This window comes from Ovis aries, chromosome 26 (assembly GCF_016772045.2).
Source record: "Ovis aries strain OAR_USU_Benz2616 breed Rambouillet chromosome 26, ARS-UI_Ramb_v3.0, whole genome shotgun sequence".
In the NCBI taxonomy this organism is placed as follows: domain Eukaryota; kingdom Metazoa; phylum Chordata; class Mammalia; order Artiodactyla; family Bovidae; genus Ovis; species Ovis aries.
In genome coordinates, this window is record NC_056079.1 from 36,882,388 (window position 1) to 36,901,947 (window position 19,560).

General features: G+C 42.8%; 2 protein-coding genes across 5 annotated transcripts in view; both read right to left on the minus strand.

The window, feature by feature from the left end:
* Window positions 1–411: 411 nt before the first annotated feature.
* THAP1 (THAP domain containing 1) lies at window positions 412–8,965 on the minus strand. The gene is made up of 3 exons (XM_027962556.2): window positions 8,669–8,965; window positions 4,323–4,518; window positions 412–3,362 (listed from the first exon to the last, which is right to left on the minus strand). Exons 1-3 carry the CDS (start codon window positions 8,737–8,739, stop codon window positions 2,988–2,990), a joined length of 642 nt encoding a protein of 213 aa, XP_027818357.1. The 5' UTR covers window positions 8,740–8,965; the 3' UTR covers window positions 412–2,987.
* A 4,497-nt stretch (window positions 8,966–13,462) lies between these two features.
* Window positions 13,463–19,560, minus strand: part of RNF170 (ring finger protein 170) — a 34,478-nt gene continuing 28,380 nt past the window's right edge. For all 4 annotated transcript variants that reach the window (XM_027962742.2, XM_027962741.2, XM_042241224.1 and 1 more), the window contains one exon: window positions 13,463–16,540. In XM_027962742.2, coding sequence (XP_027818543.1) covers window positions 16,271–16,540 — 270 coding nt within the window. In that variant the 3' untranslated portion in view covers window positions 13,463–16,270. The remainder of the gene's footprint in view (window positions 16,541–19,560) is intronic.

A 19,560-nucleotide genomic window follows, 5' to 3' on the forward strand; every position in this document is an offset into this window, starting at 1 on the left:
AAAAAATAATGTCCAAAAACACTGGTTACCATATCAAGAGCAATACTTCTTCATTCAGTGGTATCAGATTCACATGGTCCCCAGTACCGGAAGAAGAATAACCCAACAGGCAAAACTGCTCTTTCTCCTTTAAAGACTATTCATGGCTGGCCTTTTAAGAGTGTGGAACACAACTGCAAGTTTTCCTTCTATAGATCAAGGGGACTTTTATATATTAAGGGTCACGACTGACTTTATAAAAGCCACAGGTTTGGGGTATGTGTGTGTACATAATTTTTTAAATAACTAAAGATGATCAGAAAATAGGACTTTGATCTTTAAAAAAACAACAACAACAAAACCCGTGTCAAGTGGAACTTTCATCTGCCTTCACCATTATGGCTATACCTTCTAAGAAAGGGATTACACAAATTATAGTTAAAAGAGACAATCTCATGTATTTAGGTTTCCAAGTAAAAAGGTTTGCTAGTTAAGTTTAGACACCACTGTTTCTTAACTGCAATGACAGAATTATTTTTAGCACATGTAGCAGGCACACAATAAACATTTAAATTATTTTACAAAATTTTAAAACTTCTTTAATTTGGAATTTGATAGTTCAAACTATGCAGCAGTTCAAAGTGAAGTTTATAGTTGCATTATAAACAAGTATTCTTAAAAGTGGCAACAAATGCTACTCTATTCCAGAAACTCATTTCAGAGAATCTAAACAGCACTGCTTACACATCAACGGTATACAGAGAACAGATGTCCAGTTGTCAGGGATATTTCACAAGGGGATTCTGCAGGCTTTGGAGGTGATGCAAGTGTTCAGTCATTTCTAGCTCCCTTCTAAGTCTAAAATTCTACAGTTTTCCTAGTAGTTCTAATCAGGAAAAAGTTATTTCTTCTATTATTGCCAGATTATATCATTCACAGATGGAAACTTCAGGATGTTACTATCTGTGCTTAAAATAAACGTCATCTTTCATACTATGATGAAACTCACAGCGGTCTTCTCCCCACTTGTTCCAGACGGAGACCTTGCCTGCTGTTTCTGACCGTGTGTCACTGTGATTAAACAGGACCTATTTTAGCCTGAATGTTCTCCTTCTCTTGGCAATGTCATAAACACTACAACAGACAAAATGAATTTTTAAAACATTTCAACAAACGTTACATTTCAAATTCAGAAATAAGCACCTGTACTTCAAATTCTGTGTTAAACATAGTAAGTGATCTAAATGCAAATAGTTGGTACACATGCTGTCGCTCAGTTCTCTCCAATTAGGGATGTCTGTCCCATGAAAAAAAGTAGCTTCAGGTTAATTCATAATACTAAGATGCTAACTGATTATGATGGTCACTTATACAATTAATGTTGGATTCCTGGTTCTGATGACATAGGGACACACACACAGACACACACACACATACACAGAGATTTCTTTTACGTCCATGACAGTTTAGTTTTCACATATATATTTTGTAAAATATTTACCCACATATCCTCCAGGAATTGCTAGAGAGATGAAATGTAAAAACAAACTACTTAAGAGATTTTGTAGCTTCCAAAAACAGTGATGAGACACATGAATAACTAGAAAAAGTCCTCTGATTCCTTAGAGTTAGTTCCAAGTTTTATCAGATGATAAAATTTCAAGTAGTCATAATTTTCTACTTTTGAAATACTGGTTCATAAAAAAAAAAAAAAATCAAATCTCCATGAATCAAAGCACTGGCAAGATGGCAGTGAACTACACTGAGAATCAGGTCTACAAAAGACACTCCTGGACCGATGACTGCCAATCTTGAATACTGCCTTCAAAGGTCTGTGCAGCACTTTGAAATACAAAATAATTATAGTTGGAGCAGTTATTCTAAATCTAAGTAGGTAATTCCTATGGCAGTGCTTGTTTACTCAGAAATGTTTTCATTTCAAACCTATGTAAAATTTCTCACAAAGTTAGAAAGTACAACTCAGTCTGAACAGAAACCACAGCATTTGAGTCTCAATTTTGAGTAAAATAAGCATTACCTATTAGGATGCCTCTGAATACAAATCACTCATTTAGGTAAACAGGATGTGACTTCTTGCCTGTGGTAAAAGTGAAGAAATTGTCTTTTGTGTGATGTCTTGACAATCAATTCGTCAAGGGCAAGATTCCCACCTGATGCAATGAGTCACACTCTGCCCACACGACCCAGCTGGCAGAGACCTGGGTGGGTGCACACACCTCCAGTGGGGACCGGACGCCCGAGCTCAGAGCAGTGAGAGAAAAGGTGAGCCCGGGGTCAGCCCCAGTGGCCGCTGCTCAGCTCACTGGTAACGATGTACAGTGTGCTTACTGGAGAGTGTGTCTTCCCCTGGAGACACACTTCTAACTCTATAATGCTGGATGGGGGTGAGAAAGGAAGGGCCCCACTCTTCAAAAAAATTCCTTCTTTAACATAATTTAACCATTATGATTAGGTATGGAATGACACAACTTGCCAAGTTAACTCTGATAAGGGATTAAGGTAAATTAATCTGTCAACTTTACAAATAAGAATGTGTAAATATATATATTCTGAGACATCATGTCCTATGCTTCTGATTTAAAACGTGATGAAGTTCTTTCAATAAACTGCACTAAATTTTTTTAACTTGAAACTTAAATCATCCTTACTGCACTGTTCTCATTCTCCTTACTTTTTATTTTCATATCGTGTCTATAAATACTTGAATTGAAAAACAAAAATCCCCAATCTTGAAACCAACTGACACTGAAGCTCTGAGGTTAGTTTATCACTTTTAAAATATTTTGCTAAAATGTAAAAACCCTGAAATTACAAACAAAAAATTTACAGTTTTACAGTATATATCTAATTTATTCTTTTAAAAAAATATTCTGAATTGCTTTTGTACAAGTTATCAAGTGTAATCTCTTTTCAAATGAAGCTCCTCTCTAGGGTAGAAGAGGGTAGGTGGTATTGCCCCATGAAAAACCAATACAAATCTCACGTTTTCACGCGGGGACTTCGACTATCTCGAAGTAGTCATTGGGGAGAATGACGTAGCCCCTCTCGGAGGCGCCGTCCTTCTCCTTCTGGAAGTGCACCACCTCCTTCAGCTTCTCCAGCTGCCTCTCCTGTCTGCGGCACCGCTGCTGTGCAGTCTTGAGCTTCTTCCGGAGCTTCTCCACTTGCTGCTCCAGCTGGTGGATCCTCTTCCGCTGGTGCATGGTGTCCTCCACGGTGTAGTTGTGGTCACAGAAGACGGAGAGGTTATCGGGGGTCTGAAGAGGAGGCATGAGCAACCCGATCGCAGCATCAACCTGGGAAATGGGGGGCGTTAAAGGAGGCGGCGGGGGCTGTTCCTGTGGCTCCAGGAGATCTTCCTTCTGGAACAAAGACGCAGAGCGTGTTTGAGCTTCATTATTAAAAGTAACAGATTAAAAGAACACACTAAATTCTGCACCTGTGCAATATAAGAATGTTAGACTTAGTTCTGCCTCCTTGGCATAGAAACAGTCTAAAATGAAAAGAAGTTTTAATTTTCCTTTTTTACCTGAAGTAGAAATGGGATGCAAAAAAGACAAAATGATTAATCGGATCTAATTAAACACTAGCACTGAAAACTGAGGGGGAAAATACTCTGAAAGTTAACTATCATCATAAAGGAAAATCAAAACTTATCAACATATAAGCAGGAACACCAGGATTCCCTGGTGGCTCAGACAGTAAAGCATCTGCCTGCAATGCGGGAGACCTGGGTTCGATTCCTGGGTAGGGAAGATCCCCTGGAGAAGGAAATGGCAATCCACTCCAGCACTCTTGCCTGGAAAATCCCATGGACGGAGAAGCCTGATAGGCTACAGTCCATGGGGTCGCGAAGAGTCGGACACTGAGCCACTTCACTTTCACTTTCAAGCAGGAACATGGGGCTTTCCAGGTGGTGCTAGTGGTAAAGAACCTGCTTGCTTACGCAGGAGATCTAAGAGACGTGGGTTCAATCCTTGGGTCAGGAAGATCCCCTGGAGAAGGAAATGGCAACCCACTCCTGGGTTGCAGAATCCCATGGATAGAGGATCCTGGTGGGCTACATAAACACACAAGCAGGAATACAGACTGATCTTAAAGTAAGTTAAAAGCTAGGCTGAAGTGTCTTAGTGTGAGAATATTTAACTTTACTAAACACTCTGTATTTTTTGAAGTATTTTGCTGTGAACAGGGGTCATTTACAAGGGATGGGTTCCAGGTAACATTTATATTCTTAACACTACTGTGGCTTTTCCAGATTTTCCATTGAACACATTAACTTTATGGAAAGAGACCCGCCCAGTACTTTACACGCCCCTCACCTTGTCGTGCGGCTCGGTACACAGAAATATCGTGGGGACAGCATCCTCTTTCAGCAGCTTGTTGTTGCACTCCCGCTTAAAGCAGTCCGGGGTAAAGTGGTCCGAGCAGATGCTGCTGTACTTGGTGGGCTTAAAGTTTTTCCTTCTGACAGCTGCCTCCCATTTCTTACAAAGACTGGGTCGAGTAAGAGGAAACCTAAGAAGATGAAATGATTCCGTTTTCTAGCCTTACTCAGAAACAAAAAGGCACACCCAGGCGTTCCTGCTTAGAGAAGAATTAGCTTACAACCACCGGTGTTCACACGCCACAGGCGTTTGCTTAACACACCTGCTCCCACTAATCCTTTTTCGACAGTTTTTCAGGTGTACCCTTATCACCCTAGATGTTACGGATGTACTTGTGTGGACATAGAGAACAAGCCTGTGGTTGCCAAGGAGGAGGGGAGTGGGGAAGAGCGGGACTGAGAGTTTGGAGTTACATACGAGAAGGGATAAACAACAAGGTCCTACCGTGTAGCACAGTGAACCGTAGTCAAAATCCTGAGATAAACCCAAATGGAAAAGAACATGGGAAAAAAATGCAGAGCTGTGTATAACTGAATCACTTTGGTGTACAGCAGAAACCAACGAAACACTGTAAATCAACTATACCTAAAGTAAACTTTTTAAAAAATGGACTTGTTTTAAAATCCTGTAACTAAAGTGAGCATCACTAGTGTGAAAAATAAGTCACCCCTCCTAGCATGGTATTTTTTTTTTTAAACCAGGATTTCTTATAAGAATCTTATTGATCACAAAGCAGTTGTAAGAATGTCAGATATAATGATGTATACAATCTAAATACGTCAGGCTCATTAGGATTTACATTATGCAAAAACATACTTATTAAAAGGCAGCCACGTGGACAGATGCACGCAGCTGGCAGAGCAGGTGATAGGAGGGTAGGTTCAAGGGCCCATGTGATGTTTTCCCCTCTTTTGCAGTAAATAACCTTCGCAAACAGACACATCTAAGATACAAGGGTAAACCATATAGCTCCACCATCCACCTATCTCAGTCTTTAATGCTTAACTTTTTATACTGAAGACACTAAAATCTGGGGTAAAATACACATGGTATAGACTGAATTTGTATTATTATTATTATTTTTTTTACCAGTGATCCTCTGTGTACTGTAAAACAAAACTGCACGTTTATAACTATGTACCGAGACAAAGAAGCTTTTTGTTTTCTTGAGAATCATCTTGACAAATATGAATCAAACTGTAGCCAAATCATAATGATAAGGAAAAAAAGTATTCATTTTAATTTACCTAATTGACTGAAATACATCCATTAGGCCCAGATAAAGAGAGATACGAAGCTTTTAAACTTATTTTATTTTTCCAGGTAAAAGATTCAGTGAGTTGGGGGGGATTGAAAAAAAGCCAAAAAAGGGTGTTTCGACTCTGTGTCCCAGTTTCTCTACGAAGTGAGATACGCTCGAGCCTGACTCTGCTATGGTCGTGGAGCCCTAATCTACCCTTCTCTTTGCCCAGAACATCTGTTCCCACTACCATGTAGAAGCTGAGAAAGACTCCTAGAATGTTCCTGCTGGAAGTGCCTCTAGAAGTAGACACAGCAGCAACTGCTGGGAAACTCAACACCCAGGGCCTCCTGACCAAGGATTACAATGCAGCTTATTTCTGAGGTCAAGAGCCTTCCCAAAATTGTTCTTTTAGATAAGGGATAAGATGCAGATTAGCTCTTCTTTTGGTCAAATCAATTATTTAACCGCAGGAGAAACTCCGTATTTCTGAAACGTGTGAACGTCATCCTTAACCAGTGCCAGTGAAGGGTTTTCCTTATGTCTGTATTCCCTCAGCCACATCGTTAGAAATGGGGCTGGGGGGGGGGGGAGCTGAAAGTCTGTGATCACGTCACCATCTCCAGATCTGTTCCTTCACATTGGAACTGCTGGAGTTCCCCCATTAGCTTTCAGAAATTCTAATCAATCAAGAGGCAACATTAGAAGTGTTAAGTGTTCTGTTTCTTAGAAGGGGGAAAAAAAATCAACATTCTCAAGATCTCTCTATACCCTACACACTCTGATTTTTGTTCTCATACCAAATGTATAAAAATGCACCCACATTCACTGTTAAACATGGAAGGTCCTTATTCCCCCCAAATTTAAGATTTTGCTTTAGTAATTATTTACCTATAAATGTGTGGATGTGTGGATCACAACAAACTGTGGAAAATTTTCAAAGAGATGGGAATACCAGACCACCAGACTTTCCTGCCGCCAGAGAAACCTGTATGCAGGTCAAGAAGCAACAGTTAGAGCTGGACATGGAACAACTGACTGGTTCAAAACTGGAAAAGGAGTTATACTGTCACCCTGCTTATTTGACTTATATACAGAATACATCATGTGAAATGTCAGGCTGGATGAATCACAAGCTGCGATCAAGACTGCCAGGAGAAATATCAACCTCAGATAATGCAGATAATACCACCCTAATGGCAGAATGTGAAGAGAAACTAAAAAGCCTCTTGAGGAAGGTGAAAGAGGAGAGTGAAAAAGCTAATTTAAAACAGCATTCAAAAACTAAGATCATGGCATCTGGTCCCATCACTTCATGGCAAATAGAAGACGCAAAAAAAAAAAAAAGGAAATCGTGGCAGATTTTATTTTCTTGGGCTCCAAAATCACTGTGGATGGTGACTGCAGCCATGAAATTAAAAGGTGTGAAAAAATAGATGCTTGCTCCCTGGAAAAAAAGCCATGACAAAACCTAGACAATATATAAAAAGGCAGAGACATCCCTTTGCCGACAAAGGTCCGTCTAGTCAAACCTATGGTTTTTGTAGCAGTCTTGTGGATGTGAGAGTTGGACCATAAAGAAGGATGAGCGCTGAAGAATTGATGCCTTTGAACTGTGGTGTTGGAGAAGACTCTTGAGAGTCCCTTGGACTAGGATATCAAACCAATCAATAGTAAAGGAAATCAACCCTCAATATTCACTGGAAGGTACTGAAGCTGAAGCTCCAATACTTTGCTCACATGATGTGAAGAGCTGACTGGAAAAGATCCTGATACTGGGAAAGACTGCGGGCAATAGAAGGGGGCGACAGCGGATAAGATGGTTGATTGGCATCACCCACTCAAAGGCCATCAGTTTGAGCAAACTCCGGGAGGCAGGGAAGGACAGGGAAGCCTGGCGCACTACGGTCCACGGGGTCGCAAAGAGTGAGACACTACTTAGCAACTTAACAACCACCTACAAACAATTTGTATACTCTACCACCGATTCTCCGTTAGCTATCACCCATTTACAGTGGGAAATTTTTGCAAGACACTTTAAACCTAACGGAATTTGTAAATGTTGAATTTGGCCGATTGAAAATGGCATCGTGCGGACATCAGATCATCATTATTCCGTTGCGCGGCTCTTTTCAGTGAGGCTTCTTTCTTCTTAGGCTCTGGCCGCAGCAGCGTCCAGGAGAAGCAGCCCCGAGGGCGGGGTCGCGCTAACCCTGACCCTGAGGGCCCCCCTCACCACGCAAGACGCACTGTCACCGCCCGGGCTACACTGCACATCTTGGCAGTCCCTGAGGCTTTCTCCGGAGCTCAGCCGTCCTTAACGGTGGGGTCCCAGAAGCTAAGTCCAAGACGTGCTCCCTGACACCGCAAGGTGAGTCCTCACCTCACCGATGCCGGACCAGCAGGGTGGGAAAGGCGGGACTTCGCTTCTGCTTCAACTTCCCTTCTAAGAGTTATTACCACCTGCCTTCTCCGCGGCCCGGGTGTGGCACCTTCACAACCAGCGGGGACTCCACACAGCGCCCGCGAGCTTCGAACCCGCCACCCAGAGAAGCGCGCCAGCCTGAGCGCGAGGGCGAGCAGCCCCGGGGACGCGCAACTCTAGCTTGAGGCGGCGGCTTGGAGACACGCCCACTGTCCGGCCCCGCCCCTCTCACCGGTCTCGCGCGGAAACGCGCCTGGCTCCGCCCCCGAGCGCGGCCTTCGCACTGGGTCTCGTGCAGGACCGCGCCCGGCCCCGCCCCTCTTACAGGTCTCGCGTGGAAACGCGCCTGGCTCCGCCCCCGAGCGCGCCCTTCGTACCGGGTCTTGCGCACGCCCCCGCCCGGCCCCGCCCCTCTCACCGGTCTCGCGCGGAAACGCGCCTGGCTCCGCTCCCCGAGCGCGGCCTTAGCACTGGGTCTCGCGCAGGCCCGCGCCCGGCCCCGCCCCTCTCACAGGTCTTGCGCGGAAAAACGCCTGGCTCCGCCCCCCGAGCGCGGCCGCGCGCCCCCCGCGGTCCCACTAGGGCCCATCCCCGCGAGCTACGCGGGGTCCTTACTTGTGAAAAGAAACGGGTTTATCCTTGTCGTATCGATTCTTGCAGCCGTAGGCGGAACAGGACTGTACCATCCTTCCGGTCCTCAGTTACCTCACTTCTGCCGCCCCAGCGGGCAGTTGAGGCTGTTATCAGTGTCGCTGCGCTCTGCTTTGACACCCTCACTTCTTCTGTAGCTTTGGCCAACAGTCAGACTGATGAGGGCCTCACTCGGGAGTCACTAATGTGCCCGTTTTGTTGTTTGCATTAGCGGAAAGACCACAGCCATCGCCCGTCTCCCATCTCCAAGATGGCGGAGGCAGCTTCAACCTCACCTCTCGCGAGGAGTTCGTCCTACTGTTTCTGATTAGCCCTAAGGTCAGAGGTAACGTTCCCTGGGACGCAGGCCATTGGCTGAGGCCGGCGTTGCGGAAGTGGGCGGGGCCCCCGAGTCTCCGGAAGGAAGAAGGAACTAGGTGGGAGGAGAGGGGCAGGAGCGCAGGACCAGTCCCGCCTTCTTCGATGCTTCCCTGGCTTACGTATCCCGTGCGGCTGAGGTTGGAGAATTAGGTGATTCTGTTGGGTCCGCTGGCCCAACCTGAAGCAGGACAGGTGCAAAGCTGAGGTGGTCGGGTAATTGGGTTCGTCTCTTTAAAAGGGGAGCCCCAGTTGGAGTGATTTGTAGAACGTGCTGGGCTCCTCTCCTTCCCGGTACCTGCCTCTTTAGGTATTCGGAACTCTGAGGAGCTCGGGGAAGAGGTCGCAACAGCAAAAGCGGACACCCGCACACACGCCAGGCCCAGTCTTCCTGGGAGGCCGAGACTAAGTCCTTGGCGGCTGTAATAATCCTAACGATCCCCAGGTGCTGTTGGGAAAACCCGTCTGAGGGACGTTTTCCCTCCTCGGCTTGCCCCTTTCGTCGGTGCTGATGGCTAACTGTTGTCATCTCATGGCTCTCTCTCTTTTTTTTTAATCGGTGAGCAAGGCTGGCACATCTTCATAGAGCAGCTGTTCTAGTAAGGGGAAGACAGACAATAAAAAGGTAAATAAAATCACATTGTGCCAAGATGCCTGAATCTGAATACATTAGAATGCTGTAAGGCTAATGAGGGTAGAGGAGAGGGTCACAGCCTAATGTCTGAGAAGGGAACATTTAACCAAAGAATGGGAAAAAGGGAATGGGTGCCAACTAAGGCGATCAGGCAGTAGAGTTCTGTCTTTTCTGGGAACGGAATGGAGGCTGTGGGTAGAGCCCAGTGAGCCAGGGGAGAAGGGCATGAAGTGAGGGGAAGGCTCCTAAGTTGGTCTGGATGGTAGCTCAGTGGGAAGCCACGGAGTCATTTTAGGCCTCAGGGAGATGTGATAAACATATTTAAAAGGTCATTGTGACTGTGTATCAGAAAGGGGTAACAGAAAGTGAGCGGACCAATTAAGAGGCAAGGAAGAGAATGGTTCCTTTGGTCTAAGGTGGTGGCAGGGTCTGAGTATGTGAGAGGTAGAAACGCCAGGGCCTGCTGCTAGATGGAAAGGAGGAAGAGAAGAATCAAGGTGGAGTAGAAAATAGCAACGCATCCCATTGTTCCTGTCTAGAAAATTCATAGGCAGAGGAGCCTGGCTGATTATAGAGTCCATGGGATGGCAGAGTCAGACACAGCTGTGCACGCAGGCAGACACGAGCTTGAGTTTCTGGCTTGAGCACGTAAGATGGATGGCAGTGCCTTTAACTGAGATGCTGATGGCCTTAAAAAAAAAAAAAAAAAATCTGTGTCCCAGCGGAAGAGAGGACTTGGAGGGTTGCTGATGGCCTAAAAAAAAAAAAAGCCATGACATGGAAGCAACCTAGATGTCCATCAGCAGATGAATGGATAAGAAAGCTGTGGTACATATACACAATGGAGTATTACTCAGCCGTTAAAAAGAATACATTTGAATCAGTTCTAATGAGGTGGATGAAACTGGAGCCGATTATACAGAGCGAAGTAAGCCAGAAAGAAAAACACCAATACAGTATACTAACACATATATATGGAATTTAGAAAGATGATAACAATAACGCTGTATGCGAGACAGCAAAAGAGACACAGATGTACAGAACAGACTTTTTGACTCTGTGGGAGAGGGAGAGGGTGGGATGATTTGGGAGAATGGCATTGAAACATGTATAATATCTTATAAGAAACGAATCGCCAGTCTAGGTTCAATACAGGATACAGGATGCTTAGGGCTGGTGCACTGGGATGACCCAGAGAAATGGTATGGGGAGAGAGGTGGGAGGGGGGTTCAGGATTGGGAACATGTGTACATCCGTGGCGGATTCATGTTGATGTATGGCAAAACCAATACACTAAAGTAAAATAAAGTAAAAAAAAAAAAAAAAGAGCTGTGTCCCAGCAGAGGAGAGGACTTGGTTTTGGAAGCTGGGTCATTGGAGTTGTAGGAGTGAGGAGTATAAGAAGTGAAAGAAAAAGCAGTTCTCAGGGCCTGAAGCAGGCTACTAAAGAAGCGTGAAAGATCCCAGCCAGTCCAACTTGTGCATTTGAGGTCTGTGATCAGGTCATTCCATTTAGTTGAATTTCCCTCCCAAATTCTGTTCTTCCCTCCTCTTCTGTCTTCCAGCTATCCATAATTTGGAAATAAACACAAAATAATATTTGTTGAATATTATCCTGTTTCCTTACTTCAAAATGGTGAATATACGGGTAAAGTGAATTGCATGTAATTTAAAAATACATATTATTGAACTGAACTGAGTGTTGTATTTTTCTTTGTAAAAACAATCCCCCCAAACTAAATTTTCACTGTGTGGTCTGCAAACCAATTTATTTGCTTAATAGAGAAATAATTTTCACTACCTCTAACCCATCATCGGTTTTATTACTTTGTTAATACTTTTCTTAACATGTCCTAAGGCTAGGATTAACTGTTCCTTACTTGTCAAGGGATAACTTCGAGGAAGTCTTTCAAAGACTTCATCATACTTTCAAAGATGATTGTCTGCTTTTTAAAAATGTTAATGGAAGCCACCCAAATGTCCATTAATATAGTTGAATAAGTTGTGGCACAGTCATAAATGGAAAACTATATGGCAAGCACAATAAAGCAGCCCCACCACATGGATAGTTCTTACAAACATAATGTTGAAGAAATCAGGTACATGAAGGGAATTATAGGATGGTGGTGATGCCTCTGTTGACTGAAGTGATGGTTGAACGGTGTGTTCACATCATGATAAGGCATCATCTAACCCTGATGACTTATGTTTGGTGTTTGTTTGACTTCAGTAAAATAGCTTATTAAGCAAACAAGGGCCACACAAGATAGGCAAAACTGCCCTTTTTTTTTTTTTTAAGAGAAAGCTGTTTGTATGGTCATGCGATCTCTTCATTTGACCCCTTCAATAAATATCAAAGGTGAATACATGCATAGCTTTATATGACCATCTAAGAGAATAAATAGGGATAAACTGAAGGATACTGTTAATTGATGTTCTTCAAAGTCGTAAGAGGCTAATTCGTTTACTAATAGAACATTTTTTTAAGGAACACAGAACATTTACCCCTTAAGCTGAAAAAGGTAAGTTTTGTCTCAGTTTTTCTAGAAGGGTACACTGAAGAAAAATAAGCCACTTGTTTTGGTGTTGGAGAAGGCTAAGGCTATTACTGATCTCTAATAGTTTAGGTTTTAGTTTCTATCCAACTGTGCTACTTTTTCTATAAAGTTTTTATATTAAAATACCCCCACATTCATTCCCTCTGGGCCTCATTCTTTTCATCTGTAGGGTGAGGTTGTAGGACTGAACAGTTCTTAATTTGGAATCCACGAATGGTCAGCTCTTTGAATCCCCTTAAAATGAACCAAAACTATACCTCTGTGTAGCTGGGGAGCTATCCATAGTTTCTGTCTGATTTCACAGAGAAAACAAAAATTCATCAGTTTCTAAGGTCCCTTACAGCTCTGACATTATAGGATTCGTGAAACAAGATTTTCATATAGATATAAATTATAGGTTTTCTGTAATACTGATTAGCAGAGTGAATGTTTTGATCTGAATTATTAGATATTAAGTAATTTTTAGATTTTGTTTTGAAATTAATTAAACTCTTAGCTGTAACTAAACATCTTTATTTAGTGTTTAGCCCTCTTCAGTGTCACATACTACATTCCCCTCAAGAGGTGATCGTCTGGAAGGAAAAGGACAGCGTTCAGACAGGCTCAGTGTTGTCTGACAGCGGTGTACTGCCCTGGTACCCCATCTGGATTGGGACAAGACAGGAGCGGCAGTGGATGGGGGCGATGGTGACTGACAGCACCTCCGATGTGCTTGCAGTCAAGAAGGCCATGCTCAGAACAGACACGGACGCCACGACGGTGGTCTGGTTCTGATGCTACGACAAAAGCTCACTGTCTTTACCTCTGCGACAGGATCACCTCCTGTCAGCAGCCCCTAAAGCCCACCTGCCTGCTCTGGGGAGATTCTTAGGTTTTAGGGCCTGAACACCTTGAGTGCCCTTCCTAGGCCTCACTCATTTCACTTATCAACCATACCATTTCAATAAGATAAGACACTCATGGGGTGGGAATCAGGGTACAAGTCTTAACTCTCATTCCAATTTCACCCTTAACTGTCTAGAATTAATATAGATTGCCCTGATTAAATAATATTCCTCAAAAACATTTCTATGTTTAAAATTATTTTAAATATCAAAGCAAAATTGGTAAAAAAGAAAGTCATCACAACCATTATGTTGAATGCTATTTCAGGAGTTCTGAAATTAAAGCAAACAGTTATCAAACAAACCAGACAGTAACAGCCACTTGTAAATTTTACACATGTTGCTTTTATTCAAAAGAATAACTGCTTGACAAACTCTTAAACCATAAAGTTTGAACCAAACTGTCAATCCTCTGAAACAACTCTGTGAGGTAGGTATCTGCAAACACAGGGACCAACACAGCCATTTCTTGTGTTGCTTGCTTTCAGGTGCTGAGAACGGTGGTCGCTTGAACCACTGGTCTACTGGGCAGTTAGACAACTGTTTCCTCCGTCTCGCTCCCCACAGAGCTGCCCAAGTTATCACCTGCTCGTGGGGTTGGACCATCTGTTTTTGTGAAAGTTACAGTATTATTGTTTATAAAAATCCAAATTGTTGCTTTGATTTATAAGCTCTCTGAATCACAGAAGTACTACTATGATGTTTAAAATACTGATTGACTCTACCTGCTTTATATACTCAGATCCCTTTACATTTACCATCACTGATCAATCAAGGTGACATAATAAACAGCTCTAGAATTCTGAGATGCCAGCATGTTCCCTTTTCAATTGGGTAAGACTTCACACAGTGCTGTATGTTACAAAAGTTGGTACAATACACCTCTACCAGGAAAGCCGTAGAAGGAACTCCAGATACTACAGTAAAAGCGCGGCCAAGTGTGACACTTGAAGCAGAACACGTGCACAGAAAATGAAACCCTTTCACAAACGACACGGCTGTAGCCCACACCAAACGTGCAGTTGTTAGGAGATGCATTTCGAGACTAGTGAATGGTGGTGTAACAAACTCCTACTCGCTGCTTTTCAAGTCAGTGCAGCTGAAATGTTGCCCTGTGAAATGTGCCACCCTGTGAGCAGCAGACTGGCAACTGTAGAGTCAGGATTCGTGCAGCTGTGATGTGGCATCTTTCTAGACCTTTCCTATGCCTCTGTATAGGATGCCTCTGTATAGGAAGATGTTCCAAACATCTTCCAAAGGATCCCAGTTTCTCCCCATGTAGGAATCCTAGTCATCTGATACCAGTGCAGTCACTTATTTGCGCCTGGCTTCAGACCAAAAAAAAAACCCCTTTTATCTATAGCCGGAGTTTCATCTGTGAAGAGGAAGGTAATGCCCTGCCTCCTTCACATAACTGTCTTGAGGGTAAAATGAAAAGTGTGCAAGAAATTGCTTTAAATACACTGTGCTGTACTTAAGAATTTTGTTTTCCTCTCTGACAAGCAGCAGTTTGGTCTTAGGCCCAAATGACAAGACGCTGTTGTTGACATATCACTAGCATCTCGTCAGTTGATAGCATCTGGCTCACCTGGAAGACTGGGACTGACCTACGTTTCTCCCAGTCTGTCCACAGCGAGGCCCCCTGATGTGTGGGTGGATCAGAAGACCAGCGGGGACTGCAGGGGCAGAGCTGACACTGCCCAAGCCCCAGGGATCAGAGACCACCCTGCAGCCCAGGTCACTCACGAGCAGTGCCAGCCAAGGGACTTAAGATGTCATAATACTTGTGGTTTTGATTCTTCGCAAACAGAAAACTGCAGAGGAGAGGAGAGCTTAGGTACTTATGCCATAGTCATCCAAACACCGAGATAACTTCCATATTCATCGCCTTCTGCACAAGGCCTGATGAATCTGGGCTATATCCTGCCATCTAGGGACAGTATTACAACAGTTTTCTGACAGAAAATTAACCAAATCTGTCCACCTGTTGCTGCAGCCCACTGTTAATTTCTCTTGTCAGATTTAAATCGTGCTCCTAGTCCCTCCTTATAAGCACCCCTAGTGGCCCAAATGGTAAAGAATCAGCTGCAATTCAAGAGACCCAGGTTTGATCTTTAGGTCGGGAAGATCCTCTGGAGAAGGGAATGGCTACCCACTCCAGTATTCTTGCCTGAAGAATCCCACAGACAGAGGAGCCTGTTGGGCTACAGTCCATGGGGTCACAAAAAGTTGGACACGACCGAGCAACTAACACGAAGCAGAAGAGAGTCCCCTCCTAAGGTCTTTGGTGCTCACAGTCATGAGAACCATCCTCCCGAGGGGGGCACTGAGCTGCCATGTGTCTGCAGTATCACCCAGGTTCCTGAAAAACGAAATTCCCTTTAGAAGTTATTGAAACTTTTAAATGCTATGCCTATAAAAGGACCAAACTCTTACGGAAATGCCGTAACAGAGTATCAAGTGTGCTGTCTGCAGACAGATGTCTTACAGTTTCTTAATTCTTCTATTGATTAAGTGTTCTGTAAACCAAGATGATGAAAGCAAATTAACAAAGTTCAAGTTTCTTCTTTCACTTTCAGCTGATAACTAAGAATTATATTGGAGTGGAAAAGCAGAAATGCTTCAAATGCACAAAAGTTAGCTAATACTCAAAGAAACACTGACTTTTCCCCAATATTGTACAATATTTTATTGTAACAAAAATATTTAGGTGAGGCTCATAGCAGTGTATTATCATGTAGGTAACTCACTGAGGAGGATGAATCTGATAAACTTTACATCTGACAATATCCCACTAAACATTCAATTAATCTGAGTAATTTGGGGGTGGGGCGGAGAAGATACAAGAAAAAGAAGCATCCCATTTTATGTAATTCCATATTTTTCCACAGAGTTTATAGACAACACAGACTCAAGATACGGTTGTAAATCATTCTAATTCTAACCTTAATATTAGAATCTGTGACATGTAAAAATTCCAGTCATATATTGCTAGGTATTTGCCAAATGATAATCAAATGTTTGTCATAAAGTGGTTTTAAGCTCATTGGATACTATTCAGATGCTGCATACTGCCATGGTCCTTTTGTCTGATGTCATACATCAGCTCAGATGCTTTAGTAAACTCGTGTTTTCATCTGTTTAGTCTCTGTGTTATCACTTCTCGATACATAATAGAGATGTAGATGAGCAACAAAAAGATGACAAAGAAATCATCGAGAAAGCCGAGAATCCCAAACAAGGCTTCGGGTACAAAATCTAGAGGTGATATAAGATAGAAAAACGCTCCCATCAAACAAAGTATTATCCTGATACGGAACATCCAGAAAAGGCCCCCGACTGAAAACATCTCTCTGAATGCATGCCTCAGTAAAGTGGGGAGGTCCATAATTCTTTCCATAATCTGGCAGAAGAAGAACAAATATTACGATTCGGTATGGAAGGTGTCAGACTTCAAGATAATACAATTTTCTTAAAACGTGCAGACAGTTATTAACATAAATGAGGGAGTTTCACGTACTGATGGAACACAGTATGTTCTACTTACTCATTTTATTTAAAACGCAGTTCTCTGATCAGTAGGTTTTTATAAAATAGATCTTATTACAGATAACTGAAAAGCAACTAAAGTATCAACAAACTTAAAATACAGGATCTAGTATTAGTAATGCAAAATTCAAGTTATCTCTACTTTGAGTTAGTAAAATAAACTAATGAAGAACCTGTGTGTAGCATTAAGCTGAGGCTTGAGCTCAGGTCTCAACTTTAAGGTTGGACAGACCTGGGCTTGAACTCAAACTCAATCCCTTATTAGCCAGGTGACCTTGAGGAAAGTTGTTTAACCTACTCGAGATAAGTCAGCATCTAACTGAATATATGCCACAAGGAATATTAAGACCTAGAAAAGATATTGTTATAAAAGACCTTTATAAACTGTCAGACAATATATATAGAACATATAAGTATATATATATATTATATAAATATATAGACACATCAACTTGGATGGCTTTGACCATCTAAGAGTATCAATGAAACTGATTTCCTTCTTAGGATGTTTATTCTGTTGAACTTGAGTTTAAGTGAATTACTAATTGCCACCGTGATTTCTGGAATGCCAGGCCTTACCCTTATCTGGAAATGATTATTTTTCTGAATATATACAGACTAATAATTAGATTATATTTACTCTGTAAATATACTGAAAACCACTGAACTATATAATTGAAACAGGTTTACTTTCTGGCATGTAAATCACATGCAAATAAAATTGTTTGGAAAAGAAAAGCACCCGTGCCTATCTGTATGACCTTGAGTGAGTCAGCTGACTATCGGACTGCAGACTTGCCGCTCGCTCTGGGCAGCTGCTGGCTGCCTGCGCGACCTGTAAGGACCTGTGTAGTAATGAGCACCCTTCAGTCCCTCCCTTGAGGTCTCATTTCTGAGGGGCTGGGAGATGCAAGAGAAACTGGCCAGGGGAAGGACGTCACTTCCTGTGGTCATTCCGCTGCCCACAGTTCACCTACTGCTAGCTATCTGCATAAATATCATAAATCCAACACTAAGTATGTATTTTATTTATCTAACATGTGCCATCTAAGTTGAGAGGGAAATGGAGATGAAAATTGGAAGAACTGAGCTAGTGATGAGAGAACAGTTTTAAAAACCCCTCTAGATAAAATCTTGTAACTCCTTTTGGAAAACTGGTCACAAAAAACAGGAATGGTGTTTTTTAGAATCACTTCCTAGGTCAATTTTCTGTTCTCTATGGAAGAAACTAATATTTAAAGTAAATTAGCTATACAGCTCTCACAAGGTCTATGGAAAATTACTTCAAATATTCTAATGACCAGCTGGTACATCCTTTGAATACTTCTCTGTCCTTTATCAGAGCTATTTTGTTCAGTCCTCATACCGTTATCATTTACACAAAATCTGTAATGATTAGATAAGAAAATATGAAATGGGCCATCAAGAAATATTTGTACATTAATCACAGTATGACTCCAACTCTGAGGTAAAATACCAAACTAAGAGCTAAATATCTTTATTAAATTGTAATTTCATCACACACCAAGCTTTCTTACTCATTAAAGTATATATCTGACACACAGAAAATAACTGAGCAATGGTACGCTTCACACTTTAAAATATCAGTGAAAATCTTTAAATGAAATTTTTTTAACCTCAGTGGTAGTTCCTGAATTTGAAACACTGATTTTCAAAGAATCGTCCTAAGATGCCTATGGAGGATATGTAAGAAAATTGCTAGATAAGAAACAGCAGAAGAGGCTCCCAAATACCCAAGGAGGGTAGTAGTGTCCTGGTAAAGCTTTTCTTGCACCTTAGACATCTAAAAGACTGGCCCATCACCATCCACAACAGGCAAACTATATGTACGCCTTTAAATGTACCTGCCATCACAAATGAGGAACAGTACGTACGCGGGAGCACACATCTACACGGTACGTACATGGGAGCACAAGTCTACACAGGAGTTTAATACAGAGGTGTAGTATCATTTCTATCTTAAGGATAACAGTAAGTTATATGCTAGACAGCATATTAAAAAGCAGAGACATTACTTTGCCAACAAAGGTCTGCCCAGTCAAAGCTATGGTTTTTCCAGTAGTCATGTATGGATGTGAGAGTTGGACCATAAAGAAAGCTGAGTGCCAAGGAATTGATGCTTTTGAACTGTGGTGTTGGAGAAGACTCTTGAGGGTCCCTTGGACTGCAAGGAGATCCAACCAGTCCATCCTAAAGGAAATCAGTCCTGAATATTCATTGGAAGGACTGATGCTGAAGCTCCAATACTTTGGCCACCTGATGCAAAGAGCTGACTCACTGGAAAAGACCCTGAAGCTGGGAAAGACTGAAGGCAGGAGGAGAAGGGGACGACAGAGGATGAGATGGTTGGAAGGCATCACTGACTCGATGGACATGAGTTTGAGTGAACTCCGGGAGTTGGTGATGGACAGGGAGGCTGTGCTGCAGTCCATGGGGTTGCAGAGTCAGACACGACTGAGCAACTGAACTGTACTGACTAAAGTTCTACAGACAGTAAGGCTGACTGTATCCCAGGCACTGAGATTACAGTAGTGACTAAATAAGCACGGTCCTCACCCTCGGGAAACTGTCTCCTGAGAGAATGGTAATGAACAAAGTTGGAGGGCGAGGACAGAGACCACCCGGTTGATTAGGGACAGCCCCTCCGAGGAAGGTCTGTTTAGGGACAACCTGAAGGATGAGAAGTAAGCCAGGAGACAAGCAGAGGGACATGCATTCTGGGCAGTGCCCTTCATGTTACGTCTTGTGGCTGAGACGCCAGGAACATCCCGCTGGGATGCTTGCTGAGCAGGTGGACGTTGGCGCCTGGAGCGTCCTGTATGGGTTTGTACTGTGTTCTGGGTTTCGAAGTAC

Excerpts from the sequence above, each read along its gene's own strand:
- THAP1 (XM_027962556.2), bottom strand. The coding sequence starts at position 8,739 with ATGGTACAGTCCTGTTCCGCCTACGGCTGCAAGAATCGATACGACAAG. Across the intron at positions 4,519-8,668 it reads AAACCCGTTTCTTTTCACAA|GTTTCCTCTTACTCGACCCA; the intron begins GTAAGGACCCCG and ends TCATCTTCTTAG. Across the intron at positions 3,363-4,322 it reads GTACCGAGCCGCACGACAAG|AAGGAAGATCTCCTGGAGCC; the intron begins GTGAGGGGCGTG and ends TCTTTGTTCCAG.